The sequence below is a fragment of the Martes martes genome (assembly GCF_963455335.1).
Source record: "Martes martes genome assembly, chromosome: 2".
NCBI lineage: Eukaryota > Metazoa > Chordata > Mammalia > Carnivora > Mustelidae > Martes > Martes martes.
In genome coordinates, this window is record NC_137889.1 from 13513561 (window position 1) to 13534452 (window position 20892).

At 40.3% G+C, this 20892-nt stretch overlaps 1 protein-coding gene across 9 annotated transcripts in view; it reads left to right on the forward strand.

Moving 5' to 3' along the window:
• The window catches only part of TENM3 (teneurin transmembrane protein 3), a gene marked incomplete at its 5' end in the record, with an annotated part of 433573 nt that overhangs the window by 347426 nt on the left and 65255 nt on the right, over positions 1-20892 (forward strand). For 8 of the 9 annotated variants that reach the window (XM_080797211.1, XM_080797213.1, XM_080797214.1 and 5 more), the window contains one exon: positions 12560-12706. In XM_080797211.1, coding sequence (XP_080653337.1) covers positions 12560-12706 — 147 coding nt within the window. Of the gene's footprint in view, positions 1-10015; positions 10043-12559; positions 12707-20892 lie in introns of all 9 variants that reach the window. The other variant, XM_080797212.1, reaches the window with a different exon arrangement.

Sequence of the window (20892 nt, forward strand, 5' to 3'; positions counted from 1 at the left end):
TTATATATGTATGCATAGAAAGCATGTGGTTAAACATAAGTGATCTAATTGTAAATTAATGGCATTAGGTATTCATTAATTAGTCCCCCCATGAACAATGAAAGGTAAAATAATGCTTTTCACATACACTCCCAACTCTTGGCTTTTAAGATGAGTCCCCAGGAGTGATTATTATGCACGTGAGTAACCCACTCCAAATGCATTGATGTGTGTGGGGAAAAAAAAAAATCACCATATACCTGCCATTAAAAAAACAGGTATCTGTAAGATGACACATACCTGCCCCCAAAAGCATTGTCCTCCGAACTGTGATCAGTATAGGTACAAACCAGGCAATGCAAGCCTACGTGTGTGTCTGCTATGATTGCATGGATTTCATGTGTCCGCATGGCACCCACAGGAACGGCCACAAGCTGTTGGGGGAACCGGCTTGGTGGAGAGTGGGTTTCCTCCTGTGCTGAGCAATGGGGACCCCCAGACTTAACAGCGTTCTGCTACAAAACGTCAGCAACATATATTCCACCGTATCTGCTCAGTACACTTGAGACTGAAGAGCAAAATGAAAAATTGTCTGCAAAGTTGCAATGTAAGGTTAGAGAAATGCATATAAAATAGGGTATTTACGTGTCTTCCTTTCCAAGTAGTTCCTATAAAAAGAGAGTTGTATTTATAGATGTTTATAAAGATATCTATATGCCATTAGGACATAGGGACTTGCCTTGCTTAAGTAGTTATTAATGAGGGAACACACAGTCTAGAAGGACAAGTTGGGGTGTGTTTATTCCGAAAAGCTGAGTCACATTTTGATTGGAAAGTGTGCATCTACACCAGCTGAGGGTTTATGGGAGACAAAAAAGAAGAAAACTTCTGATATGAGAGTGGAGTTCTGCCTACTCTGGGAATTAGCCAGTTTACATAACGAATGTTCCCATGAAAGGGAGACAGTGTGGAGGAGGTAGAAAATAAGGAGGCTTATCCTGACATTATTGGGGTGGAGTGGGCCTCATGACTTTGAAGAGAAAAGCGACTGGCAATTCCCAACTCCTTCAATTAAAGTGAGATTTCTTTCATTCTTCAGAGTCTCTTAAAAGATGCCAATTACTTCCTGCATCGGTCCTTTCTAAACTCTCTTATTAATAAGATTAATTAATACTACTTAGTATTTATTGAGTGTTTACTATGGGCTAAGGCACAATGCAGTGTTCCCTGCATACAATACTTATTTAATCCTCACAACCTCAGCGATAGAATCTCTTAAAATCTCCAGTGAGAGGCACCTGGCTGGCTCAGTTGGTTAAGCAGCCAACTCTTGATTTCTGCTCAGATCATGATCTCTGGGTCATGAGATTGAGAGCCACACCAGGCTCCCCACTCTGCTTGAGGATTCTCTCTCCCTCTGCCCTGCTTACAAGCACAGGGGTGGCTCTCTCTCTCTCTCTCTCTCAAATACATAAGTAAACACCTTTGTAAATAAATAAATAAGTAAAATTAAACCTCCATTGGAGGAACCCAGGCTCAGAGAAGTTACCTAATTTTTTTATGGTTGCCCAGCTGGTAAGAGCCAAAACCCACAGGAGCCATTCCCAATACCATACTCTTGAGCGCTAGACTATGCTGTCTCCTTTAAACTGTTTTTGCACGTATGTGTATAGGGGAATAGGCAAAAATTAATTTTCTTCTGTGATAAAGAGAAATTAATATCTTCGAACCTGTCAAAAAAGATTGAATTTTTGTAGAAACTGCTGCAGTAATAATGTCGTTGTTGTCTCAGTAATAAATTTTATTTATTCAGCAAAATTTAAATTGTAGCTGATAACAGGACCCGTGGTTTGCCAAAATAAAAGTAACAATTGCAGCAACAAAAAAAAATGACTTAAGAGAAATTAATTGGTACTGTGAAAGATTTAAGAAAATTGTAAACTATTGAAAACACCATATACCGCCTTCCAAAATTTAGACTTGCCTCCAGTTCTTTTCTCAGCTGAAATTAGTAGGCTACATACCATGTATGGACATCGACCAGTGAAAAACAGTGTATAGGAGACAGGTAATTAGTAGCAGCAAAGTAAGTGCTCAAAATGCAAGAGGTAAACATCTGCACACACTCTTCTCTCACAAATAAAGAAAAATTACTCTCTGCGTAATTTGCCTTTGAAAAGAGCCAGTGATCTATTATTTTTCCCAAAACAACTTACAGTTTATCTTAGGTGAATTAAAGATTGTTCAGTTCTGTTTATGGTCTTCCCTGGTGTCTTCGAGAAAACTAATAAGAGGAAGACCCAATATATCTTACATAATTACTTACAAGTCTTATTCTAGAAATTTTTCTTAAATATTAAATTTTACACAGAGGCAAAAGCAATGACAGCAGCCCAGAAATGCTACTCACTGATATTGATCAGATCCGTAGGTTATTGTTATGGTGTCCCATAAGCCATATTGTTCCCATATTGTTATGACTTCCTGCCCACTAGTCTTGTTAGTATTATACAGACATCACTTTAATCACGGTCATAACCAAGTTCATCGTATCAATGTAAAGATCCAAATATTCTTTAATGTAAAAAATGCTTGTGTTATAGTTTTTTTTTTTTTTTTAATATTTTATTTATTTGACAGACAGAGATTGCAAGTAGGCAGAGAGGCAGGCAGAGAGAGAGGAGGAAGCAGGCTCCCTGCTGAGCAGAAAGCCGGATGTGGGGCTCGATCCCAGGACCCTGACTGAGATCATGACCTGAGCCGAAGGCAGAGGCTTTAACCCACTGAGCCACCCAGGTGCCCCGTGTTATAGTTTTTATCTGTTAATGTTAAGAGCCGTCTCCGGATAGTTTAGTTCCCAAATCAGGGTGCCAAAACGGGCCGGATGATTTTTAAATCTAGGAAATCCTAAGTGAATGTGGTTTTGCTTATGTGAAGAGTGCAGATCTAAAGGAGACGTGCGCTACCGACAGGTGTAGGTGCGTGGTCTGCGGATGAAATCATACCACGTGCAAAGACCACAGAGCACCTGTATCACACGCGGAGCAACATGCATCTCTTTGTGTAGACTGTGTACATGCCAAAGCCAGGGAGTCAGCGCGCTATTTGCATTCTGAGTGTTCCGCGGCTCCTTCCATTATGTGCATGTCGTCCACCGTGAGGCGTGGAATTCTAAACTGAGGGGAGAATACCAAATACTTTTCTATCGGTTATCTTTACAAAGCTTTGCAGATTATAATGGCCCTTTCCCAGCAATGCTGACTTGATGAAATGGGGTTTATCTCATAGCACCTTTTCCATGAAGTCTCTTTTTTTCTGGACTAACATAAATCAAGAAACTATTTTTTCACTCCCTTGGAATGTCTTAGGGTAGTGTTCCAAACTGAAATCCAGTATTTTGCTGGGGTAGGGCACCTGTAAGAAGCAATGTTTTTGTACAGATAATTTGTTCACCAAATTTCCCATCTATAAAAAGGAATAGAATATGTAAATTTTCAAAAAAAAAGTTTGATCAAAACAGGTTTTCAAAAATGTATTGCCCATGTTAGGGGAGCAAAATCCCTTCCAAAAACATGTGCACACAAGTGAGCACACGCACACTCACACAGACTGTTTTCCTCACTTTCTAGTTGTTAAAATTCAAATTCAGTGACTCTTCCAAACAGGATAAAATATTTGAGATGTTTTATTCTAATCTTAGAATGAGAATTCTTATGGGGAGGGAGAACCTAATGTGGGGGGGTCCAAGTAAATTGTTTTATGGCGTTTAAAATTAGATCACTGCCATAATCCTTTATGACAAGGCATTCAGTAATTGACAGTGTGTACCAATTAAGGAACATCAAACCAATGGGTGTGCGGCATGCACGCTGATTTGAACAGTTACTGATTGGAATAAATGGATTTAATATGTACTTATTTGCAGACTGTTGCTTTCCTGTCATCCTCCAGGAACTGGTAGTGAATAATCTAAGAATGATACCTACTTACAACTTTAATGAGATACTAATGTGAATCATTTTTTAAGTCTGGGTTATAAAGTATAAGGAAACACACACTGCTAAATAAAAATTTGTCCTCAATTCCAAGGACGTTGCGGTAATCGCCATAGTAAAGAATATGTCTGTGTTTTATTATGTACTCATCTGATTGAATTATCCTCTCTTGAAGACAGGTCCCTAAGATTTTATTGTTGTAATTAAACTGAGAAACATTTCCAGCTTCTGGATTCCATGCTATTTGCCTGTGTCTAGGCTCTACGTAGACGTGAACTCAGTGGCCCAGTGAAAATACTGTACTATTTAACATGCGCCAACCAATCATATTGTCGACGGTAGAAACAATGCGAATAGAATAGTTCATAACGATATACACCAGCAACTATGTATACACAAACTATTTGCATTTGTCCCTTGTGAGCTGTCTAATGGATATACAACCAACTTGGTTTGGCCTTGTTTCTTCTTTGTGTTTTTAAGAATTTTTTTTCACACTAAAAGGAAAGCAAATTTGGCATTGATCCCATTCTGTGTAGACCTCCAAATATCCCATTTCTTCCCCCAAAGCAGATATATATCCTCCTCTGACCTCTTCTTTAAATGAGCAACCTTTTTTGGGACTACCACTCAAAAGACTTTTCTTACGCAGAATTTATACCTTAATGAAACTACTTCTGTTCTTTTATTTTTCAAACTCACTTGTTTTAATTTTTTCTTGGTTTTCCCCTCTCAGTTTTAATATCTTGCCTATTGGTTTTCCAAACTTTGGGTTTTGAGAACAGGTTACAGCAATTCTTTTTTTTTTTTTTTAAGATTTTATTTATTTTTTTGTCAGAGAGAGAAAGAGCACAAGCAGGGGGAGTGGCAGGCAGAGGGAGAAGCAGGCTCCCCTCTGAGCAGGGAGCCCGATGCGGGGCTCCATCCCAGGACCCTGGGATCATGACCTGAGCCGAAGGCAGCCTCTTAACCGACTGAGCCACCAGGGCACCCCCGGTTACAGCAGATCTTATCATAAAGTTTTCTTTAGTCTACATAAGGCACTCTCATATTTATGAAGCTGTGTCGATAGATTAATATTTTAAATTAGTTTGGATTTTAATCTTACTTCCTAGTTTCTCCCTTTAATTGTCAAAGTTGAATTAAGGATTTCTACATTTTTTTTCATCTTATTTTTTCATGCACTCAAGTAAATTTATCAGCCATTCCAAAAACAGATGATGCTTCTGGTCTACCTTACATAGGTACATAGTTTTGATTCTTCTGAGTTATGACAATCGCTGATTTATTAAGTGCATGGACTTTGGCCACGACTACCTGGTTGGAATTTTGGCTTTGCCACTTCCTAGCATTTTGACCAAAAGTTATTCCACTACCTCCCTTTCTTCATTTGTGAACTAGGGAAGATAATAAAAGTACCTATTACTCCATAAGGTGGTGAAAGTTAAGCCTTCTCATGTAAAACGTTTAGCATAGTTTTCAGCACTTAGTAAGAACAGTAAATGGTAGTTATTGTTAATACTATTGTATGTAGTTAGGATGGATAGGTTGAAAGAGGGGAGAGGAACAGATGCTTGAAAGAGAGTGGAAGGATTTTGGGGAAATGAGGTTTTGTTGACATGTGCTTCTGAGGAGCATCCTCTGTGTTATTCATAGAGTTTCTTCAAAAGCTCCAAACACATGTAATAAGGACATTTCATCATTTTGTTCAGCAGATATTAAGACTCCTAGTTCGTGATTCTTGTCTTCTCCTTTCACATTGACCCTAGTGTTCATGCTCCTAGACTTCTTCCATGACAAGGACTCGGTGAGAAAAAAGGAAAGAGTCCGATAACTAAAGGACACGGAGGGAGGTGGGTGCCCATAATTTTGATAGATTAGCAGATGAGCCAACAATATGTAGGTAGACTTTCCAAAAAATTACTCTTCCTTTCTAGAGTATGCATTAGGAATTAAAAACTGTTCAAGACTAAATATGACCAAGGTCCCCCCTCAGGACTCCAGATCCTTACTACAGGGTACAAATGAGAGTAGAATAGTTTGTGTCCATCTCCTCTGTCTTCCCTAAAACACAGAGGGGAATATAGGGCATTAGAGGCTTTGAAAAAAGAAATCTTTTTAAAAAGAAACATCTAGAGGGGAGTGTGTGAAAAGGAACAGTACTTCCCATTTGCTTGGGTGATACAGGAGGTCTCTGGGCTATTCATATGATAAAAATATTCTTGATGACCCAAACTTTCTTCCCCATCGACAGTTGCACCGAATCTTTGCCCACCTGAACCAGCAAGTAGACCATGGACTTCCAAACGCATGGGCTAGAAACCCAAGCAGTCATTTCATCCGTTAGGTTCTAGAGATGACTGTGTGTCTGAATGTATTTTGAAAGAGAGACAATACAGACCAAGAATTAGCTCTGACATTTAAAAGACACTCACCTGCATTCTGCAATTTCAGTTAGACCCACCTGGCCATTTCCCAAGGAAGCCATGTAGAAGACATCTAAGACGACAGTAGAGCCGTCTTCTGGCTTTGTAGCTATCTACTTAAATTTGTGTTAGATCAGAAATAATTGCAAAGTAGCTCTGAGCAAGAAGAGGTGTCATGACCGAGTCGGTGCCCTTGCATACCCTGTCTCTCCCTCTCAGTCTCTCCGTCTGTATTCACTGTATCAACTGATTTTATATCCTAGTGTTGTGGGGAGGGTTAAGTGGGAGCCTGCTAGAGAGGGTTCAGAGCAGTATCTGATACAAAGTAAGCCTTTATTGTTATTTTCAGGGAGCAGAGCGGGAATGGGAGTATTTTAGGTGCATCCCCCGCATTCCTCTGAATCTGGTCTAGACCTGGACCAGAGTTAGAAATTTGGGGATCATTAATACATCAGCCTGGTGCTCACAGTCTGCAACTTATAGGGCAGAGCCCATGAAGAGCTGAAACCACAGACAGCATTTTGAGTCTGTGAACACACCTGCATTGTGTCCTGTGGGTGTTGGTGGCAGGGGGAGTCCTTAGCTCTCATCACTTTTCTCAGAGATGTGAGACCCCGGAAGGATTAAGAATCACTCTCTTGGGGTGCCTGGGTGGCTCAGTGGGTTAAGCCGCTGCCTTCGGCTCAGGTCATGATCTCAGGTCCTGGGATCGAGCCCCGAATCGGGCTCTTTGCTCAGCAGGGAGTCTGCTTCTCTCTCTCTCTCTCTCTCTCTCTCTCTCTCTCTCTTTCTCTCTGCCTGCCTCTCTGCCTACTTGTGATCTTTCTCTGTCAAATAAATAAATAAAATATTAAAAAAAAAAAAAAGAATCACTCTCTTACAGGAAATAAGGTAATACTGACCACCCCCCACACACACACACACGCACCGTGTCCCACGTGGGTCTTTTTAAAAGATAAAGAATTGAAACTCCAGGGAAAGTGTTTTATGAATACATTTTACTGGAGAATAGTTTTTTTTAGGGGTTCCATTTTATATGTCTAGCACTGATGTTTATATGAGTTTTCTTCTATAAAGCAAATTTAAAACTTTTGGTGAGTAGGTCTAATAAGAAGGACCTTGTTTTAGCGTCAGAGCACACTCATTAGTTTTCAAAGAAGTTTTTTTGCAACTTAATGCACATTTCAGCCATTGTTAGGTATATTAATTTTTAAATATACTGTATTATTTTTACGATTATTGTTCCTAATGTCTTCTTGCAACATGCCTACATTTTTCTGATAATTTCCTGTAGTGGCTTATATAATGATGTTTTTATTGTTGCAATTATTATTCTTAATAATTATTTGAACCTCATCTATCGACATCTCCTTTTAGCATCTTTATCATCTAGAACAAGGCTTTTGTGGTATTATCAGAAATTTTAATCTTCGAGGACAAAATATACATGGTGTTTTTTGACCCCTTTCTGTCTTGGTTTGAAACAATTAGCCTCAAAAAAAAAAGAAAAGAAAGAAAGAGAGAAATGGAAGGATGGAAGAAAGGAAGGAAGGAAGAAACTATCAGCCTTACAGTTACTCCCTATGATATAAAATGCAAAAATCTTGGTATCTCTTTCTCAGTACAGATCCTGTTCTTTCGGTTGGTTTTAACTGTTTGCAACATTTGTGTTCAATATTTTTAATATTTAAAGTGTTATATAAATGTTGACCTGCTGTCTATTTTAAATATATTTGCTAATTTCGTCTCCACTTTTGTTTTTCTTCTGACCCAATGGCAAACCTAACTTTACCTGTAATCAGGCCACTGTTTTGCGTAATTGATTCTGTTTGCTAAGATAACAGAATGGGCTGGATTAGAAATAATCCATTCCTCCTTTAAAACTACTAATCCAGATCAGAATTAATTGCATTCCTTATTTTGGTTGTGTTAACTGAAGTGGACCCAAAGTTAAAGCAAAAGGCTCTCCAACTATGATCAGTGTGATTAGTTTTTATGAATTAAGAATTCCTTCAAAAATACTACCCTGTCTGGATCAGAAACTCCTTTTTAAATAAGACACTCTGTTTATGTTTAGGTCATCAACTTGAGCTATTAGGAATTTCTACTAGATTATATAATGTTCATAAGGGATTACTGAGAAATTGCATGCATGATGTTAAACCATAGTACATTTTTATTTTAACGTTTGAAAATAGTTATTTTCATTAAGTTCTCATTTCAGAGCCGTACCTAAGAGTGTTTCTTCTTCACCTTAATTTCCCCTGCAATATATTGTCAATTAGTTGTAAACACTTACGTTTAAATGCAATTTAGGAGCCTCTAACAGAATCCTGTGGCAACGTGAAGAAGCCTTTTATATCCACAGTGCAGATGTGTCAGAAGCCTTTATGGTTTTGTTTATGCACCTGACAGAACTAGCAGACCTGAGTGGCTGAACTGCAAGTTCAAGTTTAAATCATTCTGTTACGAGTTCGGCTATCACTTGCATGTGTCAGTAATGAAAAATCATCAACATAAGCATCTTTGAAAAGCAATTTTAGATCATTAAAGATGTATGAGTTTTGACAAAGCAAGAAGATTTCAGGCTTATTAAGAATATATTAACATCTCTGCACCAAGCGAGGGGAGAGAGGTATGGATGCCTCTGTTCGAGAGGAAAGGTATAGCCTGCTTGTAACCTCATGAAAGATTAAATGGATAGGTACAGGAAGAGACTTTGGTCTTAATCCTGGCTGTTCCTAAGGAACCATTGTGAGAAATGTGGCTGCTCCAGGACGAATCCTGAAAAGAAACAGGATCTTAGGAGAGTCTGTATTTCATCATGGATTACCTACGCAATACGCCACCATCCAGCAGACGTATAGTCAAGGGCTCCTGGGTAATCGTTCTCTATGGAATGTATACATACCTTTTTATAGTATATTAAATTTGCTCCATTTACTCCAAGATTCTTAATTACTTCCCTTTTTTGCTTATTTACTAGACGTTAAAGTTTGATAAATAGGTAAATACACAAGTGGCTCAAGACAGAAGGCGAGGGCAGCAGGATTTTGGTGGGTTTCTCTCTTGGGTTGAAGAAAGACAACATCAGAACACACAAAAACGGTCCCTCCACGGCTTCCGTGTTGTCCTTTTTGCCCTCAACCACGCAACCCTTACAAAACTACTTCATTAAAAGCAAACTTTTAAAAATTAGCATGATTTTCTACGTCCCCCCCCCCAAAAAGTTTGTACATTTGTAACTCTCATCGTTATAAATTTCCCTACTTCTTTAGTAAAAAGAATTGATTCCATTTGTCCCACTTGGCTATTAAAGTATAATCTGCAGAAGGATCCGGGCGGGTACGTTCCAGATAATCTGTGAAAGGTAGTGTCAGGTGCCCTGCGCACTTCTCTTGAAAATGCTGAGTATTTCCTGGAATGATGACCACATTTACTGAAACGTGAATATATTGCCATTTTAGAAGATAACGAAGTGCATCTCTGTCGTGTGATGTGAGTCTCCTGTCCACCGCGGCTACTCGATTTGCATGTAAATTCTGAAAATTTCCTTGTCCCATGTGACACTTCTGAAATGTCTGTCTGTTCTTTTTTCCTTTTTAATTTCTCAAGCTCACTATTTGGATAAGATAGTTAAAGGTACTGTATACTCGCTCTTTGTTGACATATCTACCTATATATCTCTATATAACCGTGTTATCAGACTGTTCTAGGTTTGAAAATAGACTGTTTCTCATGCATATTTTTGTAAATTATAAATCAGGCTTACATTATGTGAAATGCCTTGGATTTAAAGTATCGAGACTTCAATGTCCGTGTCTCATTTTTATAATTTTGGGTTATCACAGACTTCATTCCTATGTAAAAGCATTAGTTTTCACTGGAACCCAAAACTGAAGATAACAGTACATTTGCTGTTTTTTGTTTATTTTATTTTACTTTAGTTTATTTTTCTGCCTTAAGATCTTCATTGTTGGCAATTCAGCTAATGAGCTTTAAATTCTCTCTTGAAGAATCACCAATGCTCACGCTCTTATCACAGAATAAGAAATTGTCAATATAAAGAAGATTCTGGTCAACACATGTCGAGAGAAGTCTCATTTATCCTTACATGGAAACTTCTTTGGCTACTTCTAAATGTTCCAAAATATATGTGATATCATAATTTCCATTCTGTTCTTTTCTGAAAAACGACAAAATTACCATGCACTCTGCAAAACAGAAATGATAACATTGCTCAGCAGAAAACAGCAGATTCTCGTCTCTTCAGTTCTCGTAGAAATAGGTGGAAAAATGTTTTTTCAGAAGAGAAAATTCCCTCTCCCTTTCTCCTCAGATTACCTATTTTCTATTCCTTGTTTGTGCTTTTCATTAGAATATGAAAATATTCATGGCAATATCCAGGCTTTCGTATAATAATTCTTGTGTCCATGCATTCAGCTGCTATGCCTCTTTGTCACTGGGGCGATTAAATCTTCCTTTTTCGTGAAAAACAAAACAAAAACATCCAGAAGGAAAACTCACCTTTAATGTATTGAAAATCCATAGATACAGATGGTAATTGTCTGAGAGAAAAGAAGCAGCAAAATTAATCTTATCCTGACCTGATGGTATCCATAAGTATAATTTCATTTTCCCCTACCACAAGAGACTGTCAAAATAGTCTTCTTTCTCCTAGCTCTAATCTTAAGAGACAGAACGTCTCTTTGAGATATTTTCCTTTCAAGTTCCACAGTGGAAGAGGGGAAGCCAATATATGAATAATTCTTTCAAAATGACATAAAATAAACATCTTTAAACAGATCATTTCCTTAAATTTTGTCACTGAAACAAGAGTAGCATTCTGATTATAAGAAGCTGGATAACAAACCCCCATCGCTCTAGCAAGTATTTTTGGCTCATAGGTATTTTATATCAAATTATAAATAATTCTGTCCAAAGAGATCTGATTAATAGCTAATTGTTCTTATTCCATTTTGGAGCATCTATATCCTTGTTTCTGACAGTGTCACATCACACTCATAGATAGAACACCAAACTCTACCTGAGTGTCATCCTCATAAACAGACCATGTTGGCTGCATGCCAGATATCATCAGTAGGAAGTGGCAAAAACTGGTTTTTTTTTTTAAATGTCATGTTAGACTGAAACAATTATAGATTTTGGATATATTAAATTATTTTAATCGTTTCCCAAATTTTCCCTCCTTGCCCATAAAAGCAGACAAGATAGGATATAAAGGTAACAGCATAAAAGCCTTAGGGAGATTGTCACAAAATATCACTCTTCGCTCTCTGTCTTGAAGCACGTCACTACCGTGTTTTTGTTCAGTCTATCAATGTTTTATTGTGGTCCTTATGGTATTTCATTTTGTCCGTCCTAAGTAATCAGATATGCACAGCTATTACATTTAGTTGGAAATCCTGTCGGTCCTGTCCCATCCGTATGCAGCCTGAATCCTAATGTTTGTTAGAATAGATGCTAAGCTGCTTCACTATTTCCTGGGCTTTGCTTATTCTGTGAAAAGGAATGTACTCTTGGCATAAAGTATAGTCATCAAGACTGGCCTATACTTTGTGCAGTTACTTAATGCACTGTAATTTCACATGAATGTACGGCAACTCTGAGGCCAGATAAAATTAACGTTCTCTTTTTAACATCGTTCCCATCCTCATCGCCACTTTCACGCTTTTGAATTTAGAGGGAATTTTTTAAAGCAACAAGGTGCTTTAAGAAGGCATGTCCTAATGAGCGGCCAGTGATGTCTGCAACTGATTAAAAATCGATTCCAGGGATTCTGAAATTATCTCGCCGAGATGCTCTTTCACACCATACAATCAACCTTGTTGCTTTGCTCAAGCAAAAAAAAAAATTAAGTTAATTTTGTCTGGCCTGCGGCTAGTTAGTGGATCGTTCTATATATTTCTGTCCTGCACAGGTAAGTGGTGTCTCAAGGGTCAGGCCAATCAAAGATGCCACTTGGATAAGAATTAGATTCCTTAGAGACTGTTGCTGTTTCTATCCATGTGCAATTACAGTATTTGTGCTGTTTACAAAGGCCTGTTCCCACTAAGTGTCCCTTATCTGTTTATTTTGGGTGCAAAAACGTTCCATAATGAAATCACTTGTGTTTTCCTTCTTTGTCTCCTTTGACAGAGGGTTGTCCTGGGCTGTGCAACAGCAACGGAAGATGTACACTGGACCAAAACGGCTGGCATTGTGTTTGCCAGCCAGGGTGGAGAGGAGCGGGATGTGATGTAGCCATGGAGACTCTCTGCACAGACAGCAAGGACAACGAAGGAGGTAAGAAACGCTGAGCATGACAACAAGTGTGTGCCAGAGCACAGGTTTCTACACTACGTAGCTATCTGGTGCCCCTGAAAATCTGATCCCCCTAGATTAGGTTGATTGAAAAATGTATGAGTGCTGATCGAGTGATTTTTGCTCCCTATTTTCCCCCGAAACAAATGCAAGATTGTTATCATTCCGGAAAAAGGCAAGGTCATCCAGCTCCTCCTGTATAATGTTCATTGTCCTCCGTCGCTTTTCCTCATCTCCAGATGATGATTCTCCACATCCAGGTATATACGGCCCTGTGAATTGGGAGCTCTAAAGCAGTATTTTAATACCTAAACATTCCAAAAGTTGCAGGGCATTTCCCAAGCTCTTCTGATGAAAGCACGGTGGGAGAAAAAAATAGTGAAGAAAACAGGGTCTTTGAAGCCGTTCTCCCGGTGTCTTATTTATCCTAAACGTCGCAGCCTGCTGAAAGATTGGGACAGTCCACCCCGGGTAGGCCCGTGGTTAAGAAGTAGTTTTTTCCCTTGTGCACAGTTTCATTTCAGAGAATAAAGAGGGGCAGCTGGTGATTACTTCTCCGGTGATGACATGGGTGTCCCTCGTAGCTGTTCAGTTGGGGCGTGCATTTAGGCCTGAATTTTTAGGAGGGACTTAGTTCCTAGCTGGGCCTCGGTGGCCGCTTGCTCTGTGTTTCCCCGCCTGCCTCCTTCATTCCACCTGCTCCCTGGGAATGTCCACAGGAGCCAGACAGAGTTGGGAAGAGTGCAGGTGTTGGAGTCGGTTCTTCACCCTACCTTGGACCTACGTGACTTCACAATTGCTTCATCTATGAAACAGGAACAAAGGAGTTTTTGAAAGGGCTAAGCGAGAGAATGTAGGTACTTAGTACTTAGTACATCGTACATTGTACTTAGTACATCGCCAGGCAAATAGTATGTCGTTAGTAGCAGCTGCTCAGACTCCGTTTTCCTTTTGCTTTCGTCTTGGCTGGCTGAAATTCATGGGAGGTTGACTGGGAAGATTGGCAGTCTTTTCTTTCCTACACAGAATGGATCTAACTACTGTCTTTGGGAAGCAGAGGGTCTAAAACCAACCCTCAACCCGCCGCCCCCCCCCCCCCCCGCTAACCCTTCCTCCAATGCACATGCGCACATACTACACCGGTGCGCACGTACTACACCGGTGCGCACGTACTACACCGGTGCGCACATACTACACCTGCATGCACATGCGCGGGTTATGCCTACCGTCTTTCTCAAACCAGATATATGTCATCTTCCAGACAACGCGCTGCCATTCTCCCCTTTAGTTTCTAAACAAACTGTTTAGTTTCCTTATATATATATTTTTTTTAACTTGGGCTGTCGAGAAACCTGAGCCACAAATTTGAGCCAAAGCTTCTTTTCCTTCTGATAAGATACGGTGGTCCTTAGCCCTCAGAGCTTTTCCTACTAGTAATACCTTGTTGCCTCAACCACCGCCCCTCGGCTTAACTGCACGCTTTGTGGAAATGGCAGCATTAATTCTCCGACCGCAGCCCAGATGGCAGCTTTCCTCATTGCTTTTCCCCAAGAAGCCCCTGCCCCATTGTTTTCTATTGCCTAGAGAGGAAGGGGAGCTTCTTTCCCTCCGTGATCGTATATTCCAGATTTTGTCTTCTGAAAAGAGATTACATTGAGGAGGTTACAAACTCTCTCAGAGGGAAGCAGACTGCAGGGCCAGGTCTGCAGAGACGCGGCAGAGTAATTTAGGGGCTAATCAACTCTTTAGTGTTGTTATCAGCTAAGGAGGGTTTTCCCTTGCCTCAAAATTTATCAGCTGTGAATTGGCCCGTTTCCCCTTTGTTTATTCTTATTAGCATGAAGCTATGCTATCTCTAGGCTTCCCTCTCCAAGGGGAAATCTGAGCAGATAGAAGACCTCCTGTGGATTCTTTACTTATCTCATATAATTTGTATTCCTGTCCCTAACCTAATTTTGCTGATCTTCTGAGAAGGAATCTCAATGCCAGCTTTATTATACCCTGAGATCATAACCCTGGTGCCTTATAACCTAAGCTAGAGGGTTGCTTGAACTTAAGCATGGACTCTATGAATAAAGACAGTATTTTCTATACCAAACCCCAAATCAAGGCACGTAATCTGGCCATTAAGGCTGTCATTGTCCCTATATGAGGTCAGTAGAGCAGAATATTTAAAATAAGGCCCATACCTAAAATTTCATGACATATGCTAATTTGTGCTGGGATAGAACCATTGTTCAAAGTAAGTTTGCTGTCAAACAGTGAGATTGCCGGAAAGTAGCCAAGTAGTTTAACATATTAAGTGACTAAGGGAGGAAGAACAAATGAAGAGGTTGATTTGGCCCTAACCAGCACGTCACTCAAACAGCTACTAGACCAGTCTGAGCAACACTGTACAACAAGATCTTTGTTTAAAAAAATAAGGGGCACCTGGGTGGCTCAGTGGGTTAAGCCTGTGCCTTCGGCTCATATCATGATCTCAGAGTCCTGGGATGGAGCCTGGCATCGGGCTCTCGCCTGCTCCCCCCTCTCTCTCTGCCTGCCTCTCTGCCTACTTGTGATCTCTCTCTCTGTGCCAAATAAATAAATAAATAAAATCTTTAAAAAAAAAAAAAAAGGTTGCTTATTATCCCCAGAAATGAAGAAGATACGTTAAAAAATTTTAGAAGGGACATCATATTTGGGAAATAATTATTTTTTTTTCTTAGACCAAGTGTCTTCCTTCCCCTCTAAAATGTGCTTTTTCTTTACCAAATCTGGCTTGCCTCCTCTCCACTGTCTAAGACTACAAATCCTCAACATCTGCATCGCACTCAATAGGTGCACCTCTTTGACCGTGGAGTCCCATTTCCCCTTTATGTCTCTAAAATGTGTAAGAAAAGGCAGTCTTAGGAGGGAATTTGGTATGAGGCACGGAAGGAAGAGACTACCAATGAAATGCAATGGGGAAATTTAACAGTAGCCACTCCCTCAACACCCACACAGTCATAAGAAGTGAATCTCCTGCTCAGGTGGGCCTTATTTCTTTAAGGCTCAAATAAACAAACTTGTCATGTACCCAGGGTCGCTGGCGTTTCAGAACTGAGGGCGATCTTTTACCCACGGTAAAGGCCCTGACAAAGATCCGCACTCTGTATGGAATCCACCAGATACCTCCCCAAACTGCTTCTCAAGTCTAGCTCCGGGGTCCAACAGAGGCTGTTGGCACAGATCCTCTGGACAAAGGCAGGCAATGGAATAGAAGATGTTTAAATCATGCAGCAAAAGTCGGAAATGAATTGCCAGACCAGGTAATTGTGTATGACATGTCCCAGCCTCACCATATCCTGCCCTACTTGAGAAAGCTTTCAGGGCAGAGAATCAGCAGAGCATGCCCAGCCTTGGCTTATCAATATTTCTTCTTCTACTCCTTCTGCGCCTACAAAGTCAGCCTCCCTCTGGGCCAAGCCATTGCCTGTTCATATCCCAGAGCTCACTCTGATGGTGAAGTTGCTAAGATCAGAGAAAAGGCAGACGAAGAGCTGGGAACCGGTCACCATTAAGTGCAGTGTGACCAGGACTGGGGTGTCAGACCGTGAGCCTCGGCTGCCTCGTTCTGTATCTACTCGAGTGTCCCCCTTAGTCAGCTTCTGAAAATGGCCCCGTCTGTCTCCCGGCTTGCCCGACCGCGGGCTCCCGCCTCCCCTCCACAAGGACATCCCTAGTGTTTCTTATTATCACCAGGAGAGACTCTTTGGTGGCGCACGATAGAAATTCCATTCAAACGGTCTTAAGCTTTAAAAAAAGAAAAACTTACTAGCTTATGTAACTGAAAGATACAGAGAGAGCTGCACCTAGGTGTCTCCACAATGGTAACAGAAATCTGGGTTAATTCATCTGTCAGCTCTGCTTTATTCCACGTTGGCACCATTCTCGGCCTGTCTCTTCCTCAGAATGACCCCCAGCAGCCTGGCCTCACATTGCACAGCATAACAACCCCGCACAAGGAGACAGCCCTTCTCGGTGGTTACAGGAGGCCTGGGTCCGAGCCTGACCCTCACCGGCTTGAATTATGTCCCGTGCCCACAGAAGAGTCGACATTCTATCGCTAGAAGAGAGGGGTATGGATGCGGGATAGGCAGAAAAACAGGTTCTACCGCAGGAATATTATAGCTGCCCACGGCGTTTAGTTTTCGTCTAACCAGAGACTATAATCCAATAACTACTTCGTATAGCTCCTAGACTTCTGTTACCCTCAGGAGGGAATCTTCTATTCCTTCTCTCTTTCTTTCCCCCAGAATTAGAGCCTTCTCACATGAGAACAAGAAAAGCAGCACTGAACCTCCATACGCTTTCCAACCCCCAGGATGGCAAAGCCCTCTCCAGTTCCCCCTACATCCTTTTATAAGCATGGCTGTTTTTTTACGTGGCATGCCCACGGAGAATCTCATTCAGTAGAGGGTTTCTTGATTTTAAATAGCTCCCCATATGGTGGCCCCACGATGCAAGCATCAAAATGTGAAAGCTTGCCAGAGGCAATTCTACCTTTATAGCAACTTAAGATGCTTATTATCAAGGCAGTTTCTTGGGGCTGCTGGGTGGCTCAGTCAGTTGAGCATCGACTCTTGATCTCTGCTTAGCTCAGGTCTTGATCTCAGGGTTGTGAGTTTAAGCCCCACGTTGGTCTCTACACTGGGCGTGGAGCCTACTTTTATAAAAAAAATTTTCAGTACATAAGATGGTTTCTCCAAATATGTTATCTTTGTTACCATGTTCCTATCCACCTAGTTAGAGTGCCTTTTGACATCTTGCTTCTCCTGTCTGGTCCTCCAGTGGAGAGCTCCCCCGTGGGTCCTTAATGCATGGGACTCAAGTCCGCTCTTAGAGACTGGGTAATTGAAGACACAAAAATACTAACCTTTATGCAAGAATAGGGACATGCCAAAATACAGTGCCAGGAATGATACATCTTACTTGTAATTAGATAGTTTTTAATTTTTTGGTTGGTTTTTTTGTTTTGTTTTGTTTTGTTTTTGTTTATCGGTTTTTGTTGGTGGTGGTGGGGTTTTTTGTTGTTTTGGGGGGTTTTGTTTTTTGTTTTTTTTGTCTTTCAGAAGCGTTAGTTTGTGGGGATATGTCAGGAAAATGGATCTAGAACAGGCTTTTTCTTTTTCTTTCTTTTTTTTTTTTTAAGTGGAGGCTAATGACAATAGAGAGGAAAGCACAATTCAACTGAGGTTATTCAGAAATTAGAAAGATAAAAACAGTCAGGAGAGAGAGGGAGACAGAACACAAACAGAAGTTTCAGACGGCAAGAAAATGTGGGAGTGCGCTAGCAGTAAAACCCAGAAGAGGAAAAATGAATGAAATGTTAATGTAAGCAGCAGAATGAGTAGGGCGAGTGGGCATGGCCATCTAAGTTTGGAGATTACCAGATGAAAATAAGGAAATGATTGAAAATAGATTCCTTAAAAAGTTCTAGCAGGAAGATGGGACTACTGTGTTCCCCAAACACATATTAAAATAAAATTTAAATAAATAAAATAGAGAGTACCAGAATTGGGAAGAAAGGCACGGGCAGGGGGATGGCTTAAAAAAACAAGGTGAAGAAGAGGAAGAAGCAGCAAAAGGAAGGGAGGGAGGAAAGAAGGAAATTAGGAAGGAAGGAGGAAAGAAGGAAGAGAGAAAAGAAAAGAATGAAAGGATTGTAGGAGATCATACATACTTCGCGAGAAAAGATTCCAGATATCAGAACACAGGAGTGGCACTCAGAGTCTCAGAGCATTAAAATATATTTTCCTGGTAGATCGTAATCTGGTGGGATAATTACTACGAGTTTGAAAGACTCTACAGGCTCCCACTTCAGGGGAGAGACCTGGATTCTTCTGAACCCTTTTGCTCTGCACAGAATTTTTAGAGCAGCGTCAACTGCTTTCAAGGAAAGAGAAGTCCAGCCTGTGCCCTCTGATGCAAAGCACCCCAGTAGCTGCGCAGTGGCAGGGGTTTACTGCTATAACGGAATAAGATTGAGAGGGAGAGAAAAGTCAAAGCCACAGAGGCTGGAATTAAACGTCCTCCCTATAATTTACAGCCAGTACCAGTAGCTGCTACTTGAGGTTTCAGAATATAGAAACGGGCCAGATGCGGGATGTCTTCAGAACCAGGTCTCCTTGATCCACGTGTCTCCGCCTTCTGGAGGTCTGCACTCTTGGGGAGAGATGGTAGTAGTAGCCGCAGTGTACAAAGTGCATTCGCATCGTTGAAGAGCTGACTTCTGTCGACAACTTGCTGTGTATATTTCTGCTCCTCCTTAATGAATTTGTAGGCACATTTATGTTTCTAATCTTAAATGGGATAGGTGCTGTTCTAAATTTGATTCTGCCAAAGAATCTATCTTCATTATGATGATGATGATGATGATGATGTTACATTTGTTACTATACTGTACATCATTAGTTTTTGATGTTGTATTCCATGATTCATTGTTTGCATATAACACTCAGTGCTCCATGCAATCCGGGCCCTCCTTAATACCCATCACCAGGCTCACCCATCCCCCAGCCTCCTCCCCTCTAAAACTATCAGTTTCTTTCCATACTCTCTCATGGTTCGTCTCCCCCTCTGACAACCCCCCCCTTATCTTTCCCTTCCTTCTCCTAATGTCCTCCATGCTATTCCTTATGTTCCACAAATAAGTGAAACCATATGATAATTGTCTTTCCTTGTTTGACTTATTTCACTCAGCATAATCTCCTCCAGTTCCATCCATGTTGATATAAAAGTAGGGTATTCATCCTTTCTGATGGAGGCATAATACTCCATAGTGTATATGGACCGTATCTTCTTTATCCATTCGTCCATTGAAGGGCATCTCGGCTCTTTCCACAGTTGGCGATTGTGGACATTCCTGCTATGAACATTGGGGTGCATGTGCCCTTCTTAACATCTGTATCTTTGGGGTAAATACCCAGTAGTGCAATTGCTGAGTCATAGGGTAACTCCATTTTTAACTTTTTGAGGAAACCCCACACTGTTTTCCAAAGTGGCCGCGCCAGTTTGCATTCCCACCACCAGTGTAAGAGGGTTCCCCTTTCTCCATAAACTCTCCAACATTTGTTGTTTCTTGCCTTGTCAATTTTTGCCATTCTGACTGGTGTAAGGTGGTGTCTCAGTGTGGTTTTGATTTGAATTTCCCTGATGGCTGATGATGTTAGCGTTTTTCAGGTGTCTGTTAGCCATCCGTATGAACAGACATTTCCCCAAAGAATCTATCTTTTTAGAGATTTTTCAAGCCAGTACACAGAGGTCTATCTCATATTTTATAATAGAAATGCAGATATAGTCATTAATTTTACTACTACGTTAATTATTATTAATAATAACCTAGTTGTTTCTTGTTTCTTTTTTTTTGCTCTTAGTGTAAGACAAATATGTAGTACATCCCTCTGTCTCTGTGTGTGTGTATCTGCATATAAATCCTTCTGTGAATGTACAAGTATTTCTTTTGGACAGATTTTAAGAAGTGAAATTTTTAGGTCGAGGGGTATTTAAATTTTTAATTTTCATAGCCAAATCCCCTTGCAGGTAGGTTTTACCACTATGCCCTTCATCAGTACAAGAGTGTTTATTTTCTCCATGTCTGTAGTCTGTACATAATCATCCCACCCAAACAAAATTGTCCAACAAGTGAAAAGTAGGAATGTTGCCTGACGGGTGGAAATGATTCCATTTTTATTGTTTTAGTTTATATTTCTCTAACTACTGATTCAATTGGTAATCATCATATATGCTTCTTGGCCATTTGTATTTCTTCTTTTGCTAATTGTTTATTTCTCTTGCCCTTTTTTCCCCCTTATTAGTTGCTTGACTTTTAATTTGTAGGACTTCTTTATATATGTTACTTATTAATTCTCTGTTGGCGTGTTGTAGATATTTCATCCCAGGTTTTCATTCCTCTTTTCACTTTGTTGATGGTGACTTTCATCATGCAGCAGTTTTCATTGATATGAGGTAAATTTTGACAAGGCATATCTTTTCAGGAACTCTGGGTTGTGTGTCTTCAAAAAGAAATAGGGCCTTTTCCCTTCGTAAGATTATGTAGTCTTTCATATCCTTTCTTCTAATGCTTTTTTATAATTATGTGGGTTGGTTCATGTCCAATTAATCAAGAGCTTTTGAAATAACTGTTG